Source organism: Salvelinus fontinalis, unplaced genomic scaffold (genome assembly GCF_029448725.1).
Source record: "Salvelinus fontinalis isolate EN_2023a unplaced genomic scaffold, ASM2944872v1 scaffold_0002, whole genome shotgun sequence".
Taxonomy (NCBI): Eukaryota; Metazoa; Chordata; class Actinopteri; order Salmoniformes; family Salmonidae; genus Salvelinus; species Salvelinus fontinalis.
In genome coordinates, this window is record NW_026600211.1 from 1,219,942 (window position 1) to 1,237,559 (window position 17,618).

The 17,618-nt window shown below is 48.7% G+C and overlaps 1 protein-coding gene across 8 annotated transcripts in view; it reads left to right on the forward strand.

Annotated features, from left to right (window-relative positions):
* Positions 1-17,618, forward strand: part of LOC129841856 (myosin-10-like) — an 87,308-nt gene that overhangs the window by 64,046 nt on the left and 5,644 nt on the right. For 6 of the 8 annotated variants that reach the window (XM_055910183.1, XM_055910181.1, XM_055910180.1 and 3 more), the window contains 21 exons: positions 1-23; positions 127-258; positions 2,309-2,515; positions 3,814-3,951; positions 4,526-4,649; positions 4,802-4,973; positions 5,148-5,505; positions 5,724-6,035; positions 10,085-10,237; positions 10,361-10,609; positions 10,700-10,813; positions 10,931-11,029; positions 11,231-11,443; positions 11,785-11,946; positions 12,122-12,250; positions 12,397-12,485; positions 13,836-13,959; positions 14,088-14,296; positions 14,525-14,633; positions 15,508-15,680; positions 15,918-15,977. The exon at positions 1-23 is cut by the window's left edge and continues 86 nt beyond it. In XM_055910183.1, the coding sequence (XP_055766158.1) occupies positions 1-23; positions 127-258; positions 2,309-2,515; positions 3,814-3,951; positions 4,526-4,649; positions 4,802-4,973; positions 5,148-5,505; positions 5,724-6,035; positions 10,085-10,237; positions 10,361-10,609; positions 10,700-10,813; positions 10,931-11,029; positions 11,231-11,443; positions 11,785-11,946; positions 12,122-12,250; positions 12,397-12,485; positions 13,836-13,959; positions 14,088-14,296; positions 14,525-14,633; positions 15,508-15,680; positions 15,918-15,977 (3,349 nt within the window). Of the gene's footprint in view, positions 24-126; positions 259-2,308; positions 2,516-3,813; positions 3,952-4,525; positions 4,650-4,801; positions 4,974-5,147; positions 5,506-5,723; positions 6,036-10,084; positions 10,238-10,360; positions 10,610-10,699; positions 10,814-10,930; positions 11,030-11,230; positions 11,620-11,784; positions 11,947-12,121; positions 12,251-12,396; positions 12,486-13,835; positions 13,960-14,087; positions 14,297-14,524; positions 14,634-15,507; positions 15,681-15,917; positions 15,978-17,618 lie in introns of those variants that run through there. The other 2 variants (XM_055910182.1, XM_055910188.1) reach the window with 2 other exon arrangements.

Consider the following 17,618-nt stretch of genomic DNA (forward strand, 5'->3'; position numbering starts at 1 on the left):
AATGGTGGAGGCTGTTCACCAAGGTACCCACACACACATACCCACACATACACACACACACAAACACATACACACTCTAGCACAGGTATGTGACCTAACCCATGACCTCTGACCCGTGCCCCCCAGGTGAAGCCTCTGCTGCAGGTGACTCGTCAGGACGAGGAGATCCAGGTGAGGGAGGCGGAGCTTAAGAATGCCAAAGACAACCTGACCAGAGTGGAACAGGACTACACTGATCTGGACAAGAAACACATACAGGTAACACACCTTTCCTTTCTCTGTCTATCTCTCTGGAGGTTTATCTATCTCTCTGGAGGTTTATCTATCTCTCTGGAGGTTTATCTATCTATCTGGAGGTTTATCTATCTCTCTGGAGGTTTATCTATCTATCAGGAGGTTTATCTATCTCTCTGGAGGTTTATCTATCTCTCTGGAGGTTTATCTATCTCTCTGGAGGTTTATCTATTTATCTATCTGGAGGTTTATCTATCTCTCTGGAGGTTTATCTATCTATCTGGAGGTTTATCTATCTCTCTGGAGGTTTATCTATTTATCTATCTGGAGGTTTATCTATCTCTCTGGAGGTTTATCTATCTATCTGGAGGTGTATCTATCTATCAGGAGGTTTATCTATCTCTCAGGAGGTTTATCTATCTATCAGGAGGTTTATCTATCTCTTTGGAGGTTTATCTATCTATCAGGAGGTTTATCTATCTATCTGGAGGTTTATCTATCTATCAGGAGGTTTATCTATCTCTCTGGAGGTTTATCCATCTATCTGGAGGTTTATCTATCTATCTCTCTGGAGGTTTATCTATCTATCTGGAGGTTTATCTATCTATCTATCTGGAGGTTTATCTATCTCTCTGGAGGTTTATCTATCTATCTGGAGGTTTATCTATCTATCTGGAGGTTTATCTATCTCTCTGGAGGTTTATCTATCTATCTATCTGGAGGTTTATCTATCTATCTATCTGGAGGTTTATCTATTTATCTATCTGGAGGTTTATCTATCTATCTGGAGGTTTATCTATCTCTCTGGAGGTTTATCTATCTATCTATCTGGAGGTTTATCTATCTATCTGGAGGTTTATCTATCTATCTGGAGGTTTATCTATCTATCTATCTGGAGGTGTATCTATCTATCTGGAGGTTTATCTATCTATCTATCTGGAGGTTTATCTATCTATCTGGAGGTTTATCTATCTATCTATCTATCTGGAGGTGTATCTATCTATCTGGAGGTTTATCTATTTATCTATCTGGAGGTTTATCTATCTATCTATCTGGAGGTTTATCTATTTATCTATCTGGAGGTTTATCTATCTATCTATCTGGAGGTGTATCTATCTATCTGGAGGTTTATCTATCTATCTATCTGGAGGACTATTTATCTATCTGGAGGTTTATCTATCTATCTATCTGCGAGATGTATCTATCTATCTGGAGGTTTATCTATCTATCTATCTGGAGGTTTATCTATTTTATCTATCTGGAGGTTTATCTATCTATCTATCTGGAGGTGTATCTATCTATCTATCTGGAGGTGTATTTATCTATCTGGAGGTTTATCTATCTATCTCTCTGGAGGTTTATCTATCTATCTATCTGGAGGTGTATTTATCTATCTGGAGGTTTATCTATCTATCTCTCTGGAGGTTTATCTATCTATCTATCTGGAGGTGTATTTATCTATCTGGAGGTTTATCTATCTATCTATCTGCGAGGTGTATCTATCTATCTGGAGGTTTATCTATCTCTCTGGAGGTTTATCTATCTATCAGGAGGTTTATCTATCTATCTGGAGGTTTATCTATCTATCTATCTGGAGGTTTATCTATTTATCTATCTGGAGGATTATATATTTATCTATATCTGGAGGTTTATCTATTTATCTATCTGGAGGACTATATATTTATCTATATCTGGAGGTTTATCTATCTATCTATCAGGAGGTTTATCTATCTATCTGGAGGTTTATCTATCTATCTATCTGGAGGTTTATCTATCTATCTATCTGGAGGTTTATCTATTTATCTATCTGGAGATTTATATATTTATCTATCTGGAGGATTATATGATTATATATTTATCCTATATCTGGAGGTTTATCTATTTATCTATCTGGAGGACTATATATTTATCTATATCTGGAGGTTTATCTATTTATCTATCTGGAGGTTTATCTATTTATCTATCTCTCTCTCTCTCTGTGTGTACAACAAATCTGATAATAAAGCACCAGCAGGTAGAGAGACCAGAACACTTACCTCCCTCCCCCTTTCTCCCCTCTCATCCTGGTTCCTAGCTGATGGAGGAGAAGGCGGTGCTGACAGACCAGCTGCAGGCGGAGGCGGAGCTGTTTGCTGAGGCGGAGGAGATGAGGGCCAGACTGGTCAGCAGGAAGCAGGAGTTGGAGGAAATCCTGGGGGAGCTGGAGGGACGATTGGAGGAGGAGGAGGAGAGGGGCGTTCAGATGACCAATGAGAAGAAGAAGATGCAGCAGCACGTGGCGGTACAGGACAGTGGGGGGTTGTGGGAGAGTGGAAGACAGAGAAGGGGACATGAAGCACATGATAACGAGGAAGAGAGCAGCATTGTTTTGGAACATTAGATGAGAGGCTCTGCTGAATAACTGTATCTCTCAGTCTCTCTGAAGTTCTGTCACTCCTCCTCTCTCTTCATCTCTCTACCTCTCCTCCCCTCTCCCTCCTTCTCTCCTCCCCTCTCCCTCCTTCTCTCCTCCCCTCTCCCTCTCTCCTTTCCTCCCCTCTCCTTCTCTCCTTTCCTCCCCTCTCCCCTCTCCCTCCTTCTCTCCTCCACTCTCCCTCCTTCTCTCCTCCCCTCTCCTTCTCCCCTTTCCTCCCCTCTCCCTCCTTCTCTCCTCCTCTCTCCCTCTCTCCTTTCCTCCCCTCTCCCTCCTTCTCTCCTCCCCTCTCCTTCTCTACCTCTCCTCCCCTCTCCTTCTCTACCTCTCCTCCCCTCTCCCTCCTTCTCTCCTCCCCTCTCCCTCCTTCTCTCCTTTCCTCCCCTCTCCCTCCTTCTCTCCTCCCCTCTCCCTCCTTCTCTCCTTTCCTCCCCTCTCCCTCCTTCTCTCCTCCCCTCTCCTTCTCTCCTTCTCCCCTCCCCTCTCCCTCCTTCTCCCCTCCCCTCTCCCTCCTTCTCTCCTCCCCTCTCCCTCCTTCTCTCCTCCCCTCTCCTTCTCCCCTTTCCTCCCCTCTCCCTCCTTCTCTCCTCCTCTCTCCCTCTCTCCTTTCCTCCCCTCTCCCTCCTTCTCTCCTCCCCTCTCCCTCCTTCTCTCCTTTCCTCCCCTCTCCCTCCTTCTCTCCTTTCCTCCCCTCTCCCTCCTTTTCTCCTTCCCTCTCCTTCTCTCCTTTCCTCCCCTCTCCCTCCTTCTCTCCTCCCCTCTCCCTCTCTCCTCCTCTCCTCCCCTCTCCCCTCTCCCTCCTTCTCTCCTCCCCTCTCCCTCTCTCCTCCTCCCCATTTCCCTCCTTCTCGCCCCTCTCTCCTCTCCCTCCTTCTCTCCTCCCCTCTCCCTCTCTCCTCCTCTCCTCCCTCTCCCTCCTTCTCTCCTCCCCTCTCCCTCTCTCCTCCTCCCCATTTCCCTCCTTCTCGCCCCTCTCTCCTCTCCCTCCTTCTCTCCTCCCCTCTCCCTCTCTCCTCCTCTCCTCCCCCTCCCTCTTTCTCTCCTCCCCTCTCCCTCTCTCCTCCTCTCCTCCCATTTCCCTCCTTCTCTCCCCTCTCCCTCTCTCCTCCTCTCCTCCCCTCTCCCTCCTTCTCTCCTCCCCTCCCCTCTCCCTCTCTCCTCCTCAGGATCTGGAGGAGCAGTTGGAGGAGGAGGAGTCGGCCAGACAGCGCCTCCAGTTGGAGAAGGTTACCCTGGAGACCAAGGTCAAGAGTCTGGAGACAGAGATGCTGAGCACTGGAGAACAGAGAGACCGCCTCAGCAAGGTAACCATAGTTACTGGTTACAGTATAAACCCTGGATCGCATTTAACTGAAACACTTACTTCATCCTGGACAGGACTGAAGGGCTTTATAGAAGCTGACTAACCCAGGGTTCACTCAGCTGGACAGAACTGAAGGGCTTTATAGAAGCTGACTAACCCAGGGTTCACTCAGCTGGACAGAACTGAAGGGCTTTATAGAAGCTGACTAACCCAGGGTTCACTCAGCTGGACAGAACTGAAGGGCTTTATAGAAGCTGACTAACCCAGGGTTCACTCAGCTGGACAGGACTGAAGGGCTTTATAGAAGCTGACTAACCCAGGGTTCACTCAGCTGGACAGAACTGAAGGGCTTTATAGAAGCTGACTAACCCAGGGTTCAGTCAGCTGGACAGAACTGAAGGGCTTTATAGAAGCTGACTAACCCAGGGTTCACTCAGCTGGACAGAACTGAAGGGCTTTATAGAAGCTGACTAACCCAGGGTTCACTCAGCTGGACAGAACTGAAGGGCTTTATAGAAGTTTACAGGGTTCACTCAGCTGGAACTTCATTTATCCATGTTGTCTCTGTCTCTCAGGAGAAGAAGCAGCTGGAGGAGAGGTTGAATGAGGTGACAGAATCGCTGACTGAGGAAGAGGAGAAGACCAAGAGTCTCAACAAACTGAAAAACAAACAGGAAGCAGTCATTGCTGACCTGGAAGGTAAAGCTTGTTCCTAACTGGTGGCACTTGTTATGCATACTTAACGTTATGACATACATTTGATGAACTTGCTGCACACTCAACACTGTTTCAGAAACTTGTCCTAGTATGAATTATTTTCTATTTTCTTTCTCTTCTTCCCCCTCCTGTAGATCGGTTGAAGCGTGAGGAGCAGGGTCGTCTGGAGCAGGAGAAGTGGAGGAGGAGGATGGAGGGAGAGGCTGTGGAAGCCCAGGAGCAGCTCTCTGACCTGGGACTACTGTCCGCTGAACTCAGGGGAACCCTGGCTCAGAGAGAGAAGGATATCACAACCCTACAGGGGAGGTGAGAGGAAATCTATGCTGTATATTCACACACCTTGAGAAGAGTGGAAATATCAAACCCCTCATTTGTATCGTGTTACAAAACTGCTTTCTCTCTCGATAATGGTAATCGAAACGGTTCCAGCACAGTGCCTTGCAGAACACCATATTTGATTTCTCTCTCTCTTTCTCCCAGGTTGGAGGAGGAGGGTGCACGAAGGACTGAGGCTCAGAGGGCTCTGAGAGAGGCCATGTCTCAGGTGTCAGAGCTGAAGGAGGAAGTGGAGAATGAACGAGGGATGAGAGAGAGGGCAGAGAAACAGAGGCGAGACCTGGGGGAGGAGCTGGAGGCCTTGAGGACAGAGCTGGAAGACACACTGGACACCACGGCGGCCCAGCAGGAACTCAGGTCTCGTAGAGAGGCAGAGTTGGGGGAGCTCCAGAGGTGTGTTGAGGGGGAGACGAGACGTCACGAGGCCCAGCTCTCAGAACTCAGAGTCAAGCACTGCTCTGCCATAGACAACCTGCAGGAACAACTGGACAACAGCAAGCGGGTGAGTCACACACAGAATGTAGCCTATGCAGTGACTCTCTGTGCATATTGCGTATTGCATATTGCATTTTGCGTGTGTTATTCCCTCAGTACAGTGTCGGTAGTGACTCCTGTATGCTATTCTTTCTCTGTAGACTGGTCACTGAGACGTCTGTAATGTAGTGTTTCTATGCGTATGGTATGTATGTAGTAATTCCTGATGTTATATGGTCTCCCCAGGCCCGTCAGTCCCTAGAGAAGGCCAAGACTCTATTAGAGGACGAGAGGGTGAGCTTGGCCTCAGAGCTGAAGTCCCTGCAGGGGGGCCGCATGGAGAGTGAGAGGGGCCGCAAGAGGGCTGAGGGCCAACTCCAGGAGCTGACCGCACGCCTCGCACAGGCCGACAGAGAGAGGGAGGAGAGAGAGGAGCGACTGCACAAGCTACAGTCTGAGATGGAGACCCTCTCTAGTTCTCTCTCCTCCTCTGACTCCAAATCCCTCCGTCTCAACAAGGAGGTCAGCAGCCTGGAGAGCCAGCTCCACGACGCTCAGGTACACACACACACACACACACACACACACACACACACACACACACAAACACACACACACACACACACACACACACACACACAAACACACACACACACACACACACACACACACACACACACAAACACACACACACACACACACACACACACACAAACACACACACACACACACACACACACACACACACACACACACACACACACACACACACACACACACACACACACTGCCAACTCCTTCATCCTCTGTTTTTAACCACTTCCATGTTGATATCAAATCAAATGTTATTTGTCACATGCGCCGAATACAACAGGTGTCGACCTTACTGTGAAATGCTTACAAGCACTTAACCAACAATGCAGTTTTAAGAAAAATAAAGAGTTAAGAAAAATATTTAGTAAATTAACTAAAGTAAAAAATAAAAGAACAACAATAAAATAACAATAATGTGGCTATATACAGGGGGTACCGGTACAGAGTCAATGTGCAGGGGTATAGGTTAGTCGAGGTAATTGAGGTAATATGTACATGTAGGTAGAGGTAAAGTGACGATGCATAGATTATAAACAGAGAGTAGCAGCAGCGTAAAAAAGGGGGGGGGGGGTCAATGCAAATAGTTCAGGTAGCCATTTGATTAGCTGTTCAGCAGTCTTATGGCTTGGGGGTAGAAGCTGTTAAGGAGCCTTTTGGACCTAGACTTGACGCTCCGGTACCGCTTGCCGTAGTCTATGACTAGGGTTGTTGGGGTCTTTGGCAATTTTTAGAGCCTTCCTAGAGGTCCTGGATGGCAGGAAGCTTGGCCCCAGTGATGTACTGGGCCGTACGCACTACCCTCTGTAGTGCCTTGCGGTCGGAGGACGAGCAGTTGCCATACCAGGCGGTGATGCAACCAGTCAGGATGCTCTCGGTGGTGCTGCTGTGGAACCTTTTGAGGATCTGAGGACCCATTCCAAATCTTTTCAGTCTCCTGATGGGGAATAGGTTTTGTCGTGCCCTCTTCACGACTGTCTTGATGTGCTTGGATTATGTTAGTTTGTTGGTGATGTGGACACCAAGGAACTTGAAAATCTCGACCCGCTCCACTACAGCCCCATCGATGATAATGGGGGCGTGCTCGGCCCTCCTTTTCCTGTAGTCCACAATAATCGCCTTTGTCTTGATCACATTGAGGGAGAGGTTGTTATTCTGGCACCACACGGACAGGTCTCTGACCTCTTCCCTATAGGCATTGTTGTCGGTGATCAGGCCTAACACTGTTGTGTCGTCGGCAAACTTAATGATGGTGTTGGAGTCGTGCCTGGCCATGCAGTCATGGGTGAACAGGGAGTACAGGAGGGGACTAAGCACGCACCCCTGAGGGGCCCCTATGTTAAGGATCAGCGTGGCAGATGTGTTGTTGCCTACCCTTACCACCTGGGGGCAGCCTGTCAGGAAGTCCAGGATCCAGTTGCAGAGGGAGGTGTTTGATCCCAGAGTCTTTAGCTTAGTGAGGAGCTTTGTGGGCACTATGGTGTTGAATGCTGAGCTGTAGTCGATGAACAGCATTGATGTTCCTTTTGTCCAGGTGGGAAAGGGCAGTGTTGAGTGCAAAAGAGATTGCGTCATCTGTGGATCTGTTGGGGCGGTATGCAAATTGGAGTGGGTCTAGGGTTTCTGGGATGATTGTGTTGATGTGAGCCATGGCCAGCCTTTCAAAGCACTTCATGGCTACAGATGTGAGTACTACAGGTCAGTAGTCATTTAGGCAGGTTACCTTGATCTTCTTGGGCACAGGGACTATGGTGGTCAGGGAGACACTTGGGCACAGGGACTATGGTGGTCAGGGAGACACTTGGGCACAGGTACTATGATGGTCAGGGAGACACTTGGGCACAGGGACTATGATGGTCAGGGAGACACTTGGGCTCAGGGACTATGGTGGTCAGGGAGACACTTGAGCACAGGGACTATGATGGTCAGGGAGACACTTGGGCTCAGGTACTATGATGGTCAGGGAGACACTTGGGCACAGGTACTATGATGGTCAGGGAGACACTTGAGCTCAGGTACTATGATGGTCAGGGAGACACTTGGGCACAGGTACTATGATTGTCAGGGTGACACTTGGGCACAGGTACTATGATGGTCAGGGAGACACTTGAGCACAGGGACTATGATGGTCAGGGAGACACTTGGGTACAGGGACTATGGTGGTCAGGGAGACACTTGGGCACAGGTACTATGATGGTCAGGGAGACACTTGGGCACAGGGACTATGATGGTCAGGGAGACACTTGGGCTCAGGGACTATGGTGGTCAGGGAGACACTTGAGCACAGGGACTATGATGGTCAGGGAGACACTTGGGCTCAGGTACTATGATGGTCAGGGAGACACTTGGGCACAGGTACTATGATGGTCAGGGAGACACTTGGGCACAGGTACTATGATTGTCAGGGTGACACTTGGGCACAGGTACTATGATGGTCAGGGAGACACTTGAGCACAGGGACTATGATGGTCAGGGAGACACTTGGGTACAGGGACTATGGTGGTCAGGGAGACACATGGGCACAGGGACTATGGTGGTCAGGGAGACACTTTGGCACAGGGACTATGGTGGTCAGGGAGACACATGGGCACAGGGACTATGGTGGTCAGGGAGACACATGGGCACAGGGACTGTGGTGGTCAGGGAGACACTTGGGCACAGGTACTATGGTGGTCAGGGAGACACATGGGCTCAGGGACTATGATGGTCAGGGAGACACTTGGGCTCAGGTACTATGATGGTCAGGGAGACACTTGAGCACAGGGACTATGATGGTCAGGGAGACACTTGGGCACAGGGACTATGGTGGTCAGGGAGACACTTGGGCACAGGGACTATGGTGGTCAGGGAGACACATGGGCTCAGGGACTATGGTGGTCAGGGAGACACTTGGGCACAGGGACTATGGTGGTCAGGGAGACACTTGGGCACAGGGACTATGGTGGTCAGGGAGACACATGGGCACAGGGACTATGGTGGTCAGGGAGACACTTGGGCACAGGTACTATGATGGTCAGGGAGACACTTGGGCACAGGTACTATGATGGTCAGGGAGACACTTGGGCACAGGTACTATGATGGTCAGGGAGACACTTGGGCACAGGTACTATGATGGTCAGGGAAACACTTGGGCTCAGGGACTATGGTGGTCAGGGAGACACATGGGCTCAGGGACTATGGTGGTCAGGGAGACACTTGGGCACAGGGACTATGATGGTCAGGGAGACACTTGGGCACAGGTACTATGATGGTCAGGGAGACACTTGGGCACAGGTACTATGATGGTCAGGGAGACACTTGAGCTCAGGTACTATGATGGTCAGGGAGACACTTGGGCACAGATACTATGATGGTCAGGGAGACACTTGGGCACAGGTACTATGATGGTCAGGGAGACACTTGAGCACAGGGACTATGATGGTCAGGGAGACACTTGAGCACAGGGACTATGATGGTCAGGGAGACACTTGGGCTCAGGGACTATGGTGGTCAGGGAGACACTTGAGCACAGGGACTATGATGGTCAGGGAGACACTTGGGCTCAGGGACTATGGTGGTCAGGGAGACACTTGGGCACAGGTACTATGGTGGTCAGGGAGACACTTGGGCACAGGGACTATGGTGGTCAGGGAGACACTTGGGCACAGGGACTATGATGGTCAGTGAGACACTTGGGCACAGGTACTATGGTGGTCAGGGAGACACTTGGGCACAGGGACTATGGTGGTCAGGGAGACACTTGGGCTCAGGGACTATGGTGGTCAGTGAGACACTTGAGCACAGGGACTATGATGGTCAGGGAGACACTTGGGCTCAGGTACTATGGTGGTCAGGGAGACACTTGGGCACAGGGACTATGATGGTCAGGGAGACACTTGACAGTTGGTCAGCGCATGCTCGGAGTACACGTCCTGGTAATCCCTCTGGCCCTGCCGCCTTGTGAATGTTGACCTGTTTAAAGATCTTACTCACATTGGCTACGGAGAGGGTGATCACTTTCTTGCCTTCACTCTCAGGAGCTACTTCAGGATGAGACTCGTCAGAAGCTGGCTCTGGGCTCCAGGGTGAGAGCTCTGGAGGAGGAGAGGAATGGACTGATGGAGAGAGTGGAGGAGGAAGAGGAGAGAGCCAAGGATCTCTCCAGGCAGATACAGACTCACACTCAGCAGGTAATTATCATTGTGTAAAAAAAACTTTCCTCTAGATTATAATATAAAACATGTTCAGTTGTCTTCTACAGTAAGTCTATCTTCCTCCTCACCATCACTCCCTCTCTCCTGCTCTCCCTCTAGCTGGCTGAGTTGCGGAGGCAGTCGGAGGAGGTGAATGCGGCGGTGGAGGCAGGAGAGGAGACGCGCAGGAAACTGCAGAGAGACCTAGACCAGGCCGTCCAGAGAGAACAACAGAAGGAGGAGGAGAAAGAACGCGTGGAGCGTCAGAGGGAGAGGCTGAGGGAGGAGATAGAGGACATGACCCTGGCCCTGCAGAGAGAGAAACAGAACTGCACCACCCTGGAGAAGAGGCAGAAGAAGTTTGACCAGGTCAGAGTTCTCGGGTTAGAGGTTAAAGGTGAGAGGTAACCATAATGACATAATGTCCCGTGATGTAACCCCTGCCCTTTGCCCCCTCAGTGCCTATCAGAGGAGAAGGCGGTGAGTGCCCGGCTGGCTGAGGAGAGAGACAGGGCCGAGGCAGACAGTAGAGAGAAGGAGACACGCTCCCTGGCACTGGCACGAGCCCTGCAGGTACCACTGGAGTGACTACACACATTATTATCCAGTTATCAGCATAAAAAGTTGTTTTCATCTTCATCTAAATAAAAGTGAGTCTTGATACTTCATTGTTCCCGTCCACACTTACAGGAGGCCCAAGATCAGAGGGACGAGCTGGAGAGATCTAACAAGCAGCTCCGCATAGACATGGAACAACTAGTCAATCAACAGGATGACGTGGGGAAGAATGTACGTGTGTGTGTGTGTGTGTGTGTGTGTGTGTGTGTGTGTGTGTGTGTGTGTGTGTGTGTGTGTGTGTGTGTGTGTGTGTGTGTGTGTGTGTGTGTGTGTGTGTGTGTGTGTGTGTGTGTGTGAGAGAATGTGTGTATTTGTATTACAGAGTGAAAATGTATCTCACAACAAGCACACATTTCTCTCCTCCTGTGTCAGGTGCATGAGTTGGAGCGTTCCCGGCGGGCCCTGGAGACAGAGGCAGAGTCCCTGCGCACTCAGACCCAGGAGCTGGAGGAGGAGCTGGGGGAGGCGGAGAACTCCAGGCTGAGGCTCGAGGTCACCCTCCAAGCCCTCAGGGCCCAGTTTGAGAGAGAGATCAGCACCAAGGAGGAGAAAGGAGAGGAGAAGAGGAGGTCTCTCAACAAACAGGTATGGAGAGAAGAGAGAAGAAGAGGAGGTCTCTCAACAAACAGGTATGGAGAGAAGAGAGAAGAAGAGGAGGTCTCTCAACAAACAGGTATGGAGAGAAGAGAGAAGAAGAGGAGGTCTCTCAACAAACAGGTATGGAGAGAAGAGAGAAGAAGAGGAGGTCTCTCAACAAACAGGTATGGAGAGAAGAGAGAAGAAGAGGAATGTATCAAGCCTGAATATGGGGAGAATATGGGGAGTTATTCATTTGGATTAGATGCTAAACTTCTCTCTTTCTCTGCTGTTCCCTTCCTTTCCATCCCCCTCTCCTCTCCCCTTCTCTTTCTCTCCTTCCCCCCCAGGTGAGGGAGTTGGAGACCCAGCTAGAGGAGGAGAGGAGTCAACGCTCTCAGGCCATGTCCGTCAAGAAGCAGCTGGAGGCAGAGCTACAGGAGGCTGAGGCTCAGGTGGAGACAGCCAATCGCGGCAGGGAGGAGGGGCTTAGGCAGCTACGGAGACTGCAGGTAAGCTACACCCCCCTTCTCTCTTTCTTTCTAATGCTGCTTGCTCGGTCTGAGATTAGATGCCGTACAGTTAACTGATATATAAACCACAGCTATAATGAGAACGGTAAGGGTCCCAGCACAGAGCCTTGTGGAAAACCATATTTAATCAACCCTCCTTTTCGCTCTCTCTCAGGTTCAGATGAAGGAGGTGCTTCGTGAGCTGGATGAGTCCAAGCTGGCCCGTGACGAGGTGGTCGTCCAATCAAAAGACACAGAGAAGCGCCTGCAGACCTTGGAGGCGGAGTTACTGCAGCTTACAGAGGTGTGTGTGCTGGTGTGTGTGAGAGATTTGCGAAGACACAAACTCTTGTGTTTTAGGATGCTAACGCCCTTTCTCTCTCTCGCTCTCTTTCTCTGTCTCTCTCTTTCTGTCTGTCTCTCTCTCTGTCTCTCTCTCTCTGTGTGTAGGATTTATCAGTGTCTGAGAAGATGAGGAGACAGGCCCAGCAGGAGAGAGATGAGATGGCTGATGAGATCGTCAACAGCTCTACCGGGAAGTCAGTATCTCTCTTTATATTTTCCTTTCTGTATGTGTATTACTCACGGTGTGTGTATTACTGTGTATTATGCGTGTGTATTACTCACGGTGTGTGTGTGTGTTACTGTGTATTATGCGTGTGTATTACTCACGGTGTGTGTGTTACTGTGTATTATGCGTGTCTATTACTCACGGTGTGTGTGTTACTGTGTATTTCTCACGGTGTGTGTATTACTGTGTATTTCTCACGGTGTGTGTATTACTGTGTATTACTCACAGTGTGTGTATTACTGTGTATTATGCGTGTGTATTACTCATGGTGTGTATACTGTGTATTATGCGTGTGTATTACTCACGGTGTGTGTATTACTGTGTGTAGACGGTGTAGAGGGAGTGAGAGAGAAGAAGAGAATGGGTAAAGTGGAAGAGGAGAAGACAATAGAAGAAGGGGGGAAGGGTATCAGAGAGGGCCGGAGGGAGATAATTAGACAGATTAAGCACAGAACACGAGGACTGGGATTACATCCCACAGATTACATCCTCACGGTGTGTGTATTACTGTGTATTATGTGTGTGTATTACTCACGGTGTGTGTATTACTGTGTATTATGCATGTCTATTACTCACAGTGTGTGTATTACTGTGTATTATGTGTGTCTATTACTCACGGTGTGTGTATTGCTGTGTATTATGCATGTCTATTACTCACAGTGTGTGTATTACTGTGTATTATGTGTGTCTATTACTCACGGTGTGTGTATTGCTGTGTATTACTCACGGTGTGTGTATTGCTGTGTATTACTCACGGTGTGTGTATTGCTGTGTGTAGACGGTGTAGAGGGAGTGAGAGAGAAGAAGAGAATGGGTAAAGTGGAAGAGGAGAAGACAATAGAAGAAGGGGGGAAGGGTATCAGAGAGGGCCGGAGGGAGATAATTAGACAGATTAAGCACAGAACACGAGGACTGGGATTACATCCCACAGATTACATCCTCACGGTGTGTGTATTATGTGTGTGTATTACTCACGGTGTGTGTATTACTGTGTATTATGCATGTCTATTACTCACAGTGTGTGTATTACTGTGTATTATGTGTGTCTATTACTCACGGTGTGTGTATTGCTGTGTATTATGCATGTCTATTACTCACAGTGTGTGTATTACTGTGTATTATGTGTGTCTATTACTCACGGTGTGTGTATTGCTGTGTATTACTCACGGTGTGTGTATTGCTGTGTATTACTCACGGTGTGTGTATTGCTGTGTATTACTCACGGTGTGTGTATTGCTGTGTATTACTCACGGTGTGTGTATTGCTGTGTATTACTCACGGTGTGTGTGTTGCTGTGTATTACTCACGGTGTTGTCAGGTCTGCTCTGTGTGATGAGAAGCGGAGGTTGGAGGCGCGAGTCACTCAGCTGGAGGAGGAGTTGGAGGAGGAGCAAAGCAATGCTGAACTAGTGGCCGAGAGACACAGGAAGACTACACTTCAGGTACACACTCTCACACACTTACCCCCACACACACACATACAGACACACACACACACAGTATACTGGACTCAATTTACATTTGTCAATTTTTCTCCCTTTCTATCCCTCTGTCTCCCCTCCCTCCCCAGGTGGAGACTCTGGCGGTGCAGCTGCAGGGAGAGAGGACCCTGGGCCAGAAGGCTGAGGGGGCCAGGGAGGCTCTGGAGAGGAATAACAAGGAGCTGAAGCTGAAGCTGGGGGAGATGGAGGGAGCTGTCAGGGGAAAACACAGGCTCAGTGTCTCCGCCCTGGAGGCCAAGATGGACGGCATGGAGGAGCAGCTGGAGCAGGAGAGACAGTGAGGGGAACACACACATTCTCTGATGGATTTCCCCTCACACTTCTTCTCTCGCCTTGTTCCTTTCCTCACTCCCCCTCCTCTCTCTTTAATTCTCCTCCCATCCCTCTCTTCCCTTTCCTTCCCATCTCCTCCCTCTAACATCTCACTTCTTCCACTACTATTCTGACTGTATGTTCTGGGTATGGGGATAAAACATGACTCACAGTATTTCTCCCCTCCCCCCAGAGAGCGGGCGATAGCCAACAAGCTGGTGAGGAAGACAGAGAAAAAACTGAAGGAGGTGATGATGCAGGCGGAGGACGAGAGGAGACACGCAGACCAGTACAGAGAACAGGTACGAACCAGTACAGACCAGTACAGAGAACAGGTACGAACCAGTACAGACCAGTACAGAGAACAGGTACGAACCAGTACAGACCAGTACAGAGAACAGGTACGAACCAGTACAGACCAGTACAGAGAACAGGTACGAACCAGTACAGACCAGTACAGAGAACAGGTGTGAACCAGTACAGACCAGTACAAAGAACAGGTATGAACCAGTACAGACCAGTACAGAGAACAGGTACGAACCAGTACAGAGAACAGGTACGAACCAGTACAGACCAGTACAGAGAACAGGTACGAACCAGTACAGACTAGTACAGAGAACAGGTACGAACCAGTACAGAGAACATGTATGAACCAGTACAGACCAGTACAGAGAACAGGTACGAACCAGTACAGACCAGTACAGAGAACAGGTATGTACCAGTACAGACCAGTACAGAGAACAAGTACGAACCAGTACAGAGAACAGGTATGAAACCTCTTCTCTATGAGTTCACCATAGAAATGGAGAGATACAGTAGTGTGTGTTTTCATCCCAAAAGGAGTGGTTGGTCCTGCTAATCCCAATCTTAATCTAATCCAGCCCTGGCACCAGGGGAAGGTAAGGGTTATCTCCTCCTAAATTATACCTAACAAAATAATCCCTCTACGGTGTAGAGGTAGAGGTGATACTGACCCCCCTCTCAAAAATCATCTGGAATTTAATCTGTGGGATGTAATCCCAGTCCTCGTGTTCTGTGCTTAATCTGTCTAACTCTCTACCTCCGGCCCTCTCTGATACCCTTCCCCCCTTCTCTTGTCTTCTCCTCTTCCACTTTACCCATTCTCTTCTTCTCTCTCACTCCCACTACACCCTTCCCCCTCCCTCCTCTCTCCAGTTGGATAAGTCTATGGGCCGGCTGAGGCAGCTGAAGAGGCAGCTCGAGGAGGTGGAGGAGGATAACTCTCGTTCCAACGCCCAGAGACGTAAACTGCAGAGAGAGATGGAGGAGCTGACCGACAGCTCCCAGAGCATGACCCGCGAGATCACCGCTCTACGCAGCCATCTCAGGTAATACTACCACTGTGTGTGTGTGTGTGTGTGTGTGTGTGTGTGTGTGTGTGTGTGTGTGTGTGTGTGTGTGTGTGTGTGTGTGTGTGTGTGTGTGTGTGTGTGTGTGTAATCTGAGTGACCCTCCCAGATCCATTGTATGTTTGCAGTTCCATTGCCACCTACTACCTGTATGTTGTATTATTGCATGTTTTGTCTTCCATTGAACTCATCTAACACTGACACACTGTCCATCAGTCTGCCTCACACTCCACTCCATCCACTCAGCATCACCACATCTGAACGGAAACCAGAGAAGTAGGTCTGTGTGTGCGTGCGTGTGCAATTCATTAAGTTAACATTTCTGTGTGGACTGCAGTATATTTTAAACTGAGCAAATACTGTCTCTTATTAGTTTGATGTCTCAGGGGTTGAGTCACCTTTATAACACCAGAGGGCTCTTGTCTTTCCAGTCCCTCATAGAGACATATCAGATGTACAGTGCCTTCAGAAAGTATTCAGACCCCTTGACTTTTTACACATTTTGTTAGGTTACAGCCTTATTCTACCATGGATTTTTTTTCTCCATCAATCTACACACAATATCCCATAATGACAAAGTGAAAACAATTTTTTTGAAATGTTTGCTAATTTATAAAAAAATTACAGAAATACCTTATTTACATAACTATTCAAACCCTTTGCTATGAAACTCAAAATGGAGCTCAGGTGCATCCTGTTTCCATTGATCATCCTTGAGATGTTTTTACAACTTGATTGGAGGCCACCTGTGGTAAATTCAATTGATTGGACATGATTTGGAAAGGCACACACCTGTCTGTATAAGGTCTCACAGTTGACAGTGCATGTCAGAGCAAAAATCAAGCCATGAGGTTAAAGGAATTGTCCGTAGAGCTCCGAGACAGGATTGTGTCGAGGCACAGATCTGGGGAATGGAACCAAAAAATGGAAGAAGTTTAGAACCAAAAACACTTCCTAAAGCTAGCCAACCAGCCATACTGAGCAATCTGAGGAGAAGAGCCTTGGTCAGGAAGGTGACCAAGAACCCGATGGTCACTCTGACAGAGCTCTAGAGTTCTTCTGTGGAGATGGGAGAACCTTCCAGAAGGACAACCATCTCTGCAGCTCTCCATCAATCAGGCCTTTATGGTAGAGTGGCAAGACAGAAGCCACTCATCAGTGAAAGGCACATGACAACATGCTTGGAGTTCATCAAAAGGCATCTAAAGACTCTCAGACAATGAGAAACTATCATGACACAAGGTGAGACCCAGATGCAGACACAGGAGGCAGATGGTTGGAGTCTTACAATATTTATTAATCCAAAAGGGTAAGGCAAGAGAATGGTCACGGACAGGCAAAAGGTCAAGACCAGTTTAGAGTCCAAAAGGTACCGAAGGGCAGGCAGAATCAAGGTCAGGGCAGGCAGGATGATCAGGCAGGCGGGAAAGTAGTCCAGAGTCAGGCAGGGGTCAAAACTGGGAAGACTATCAAAAAGAGAATAGCAAAAGGAGATCGGGAAAAACACGCTGGTTGACTTGACTAACATACAAGACGAACTGGCACAGAGAGACAGGATACACAGGGATAAATACACTGGGGAAAATAAGCGACACCTGGAGGGGGTGGAGATAATAACAGTAACAGGTGAAACAGATCAGGGCGTGACAGAAACAAGATTCTCTGGTCTGAGGAAACCAAGATTGCACACTGGCCTGAATGCCAAGTGTCACTTCTGGAGAAAACCTGGCACCTTCCCTACGGTGAAGCATGGTGGTGGCAGCATCATGCTGTGGGGGAAATGTTCAGCAGCAGGGACTGGGAGACTAGTCGGGATTGAGGGAAAGATGTACAGTACAGAGAGATCTGTGATGAAAACAAAGCTCTGAGTAAAGGGACTGAATACTTATTTAAATGTGATATTTCAGTTTAAAATGT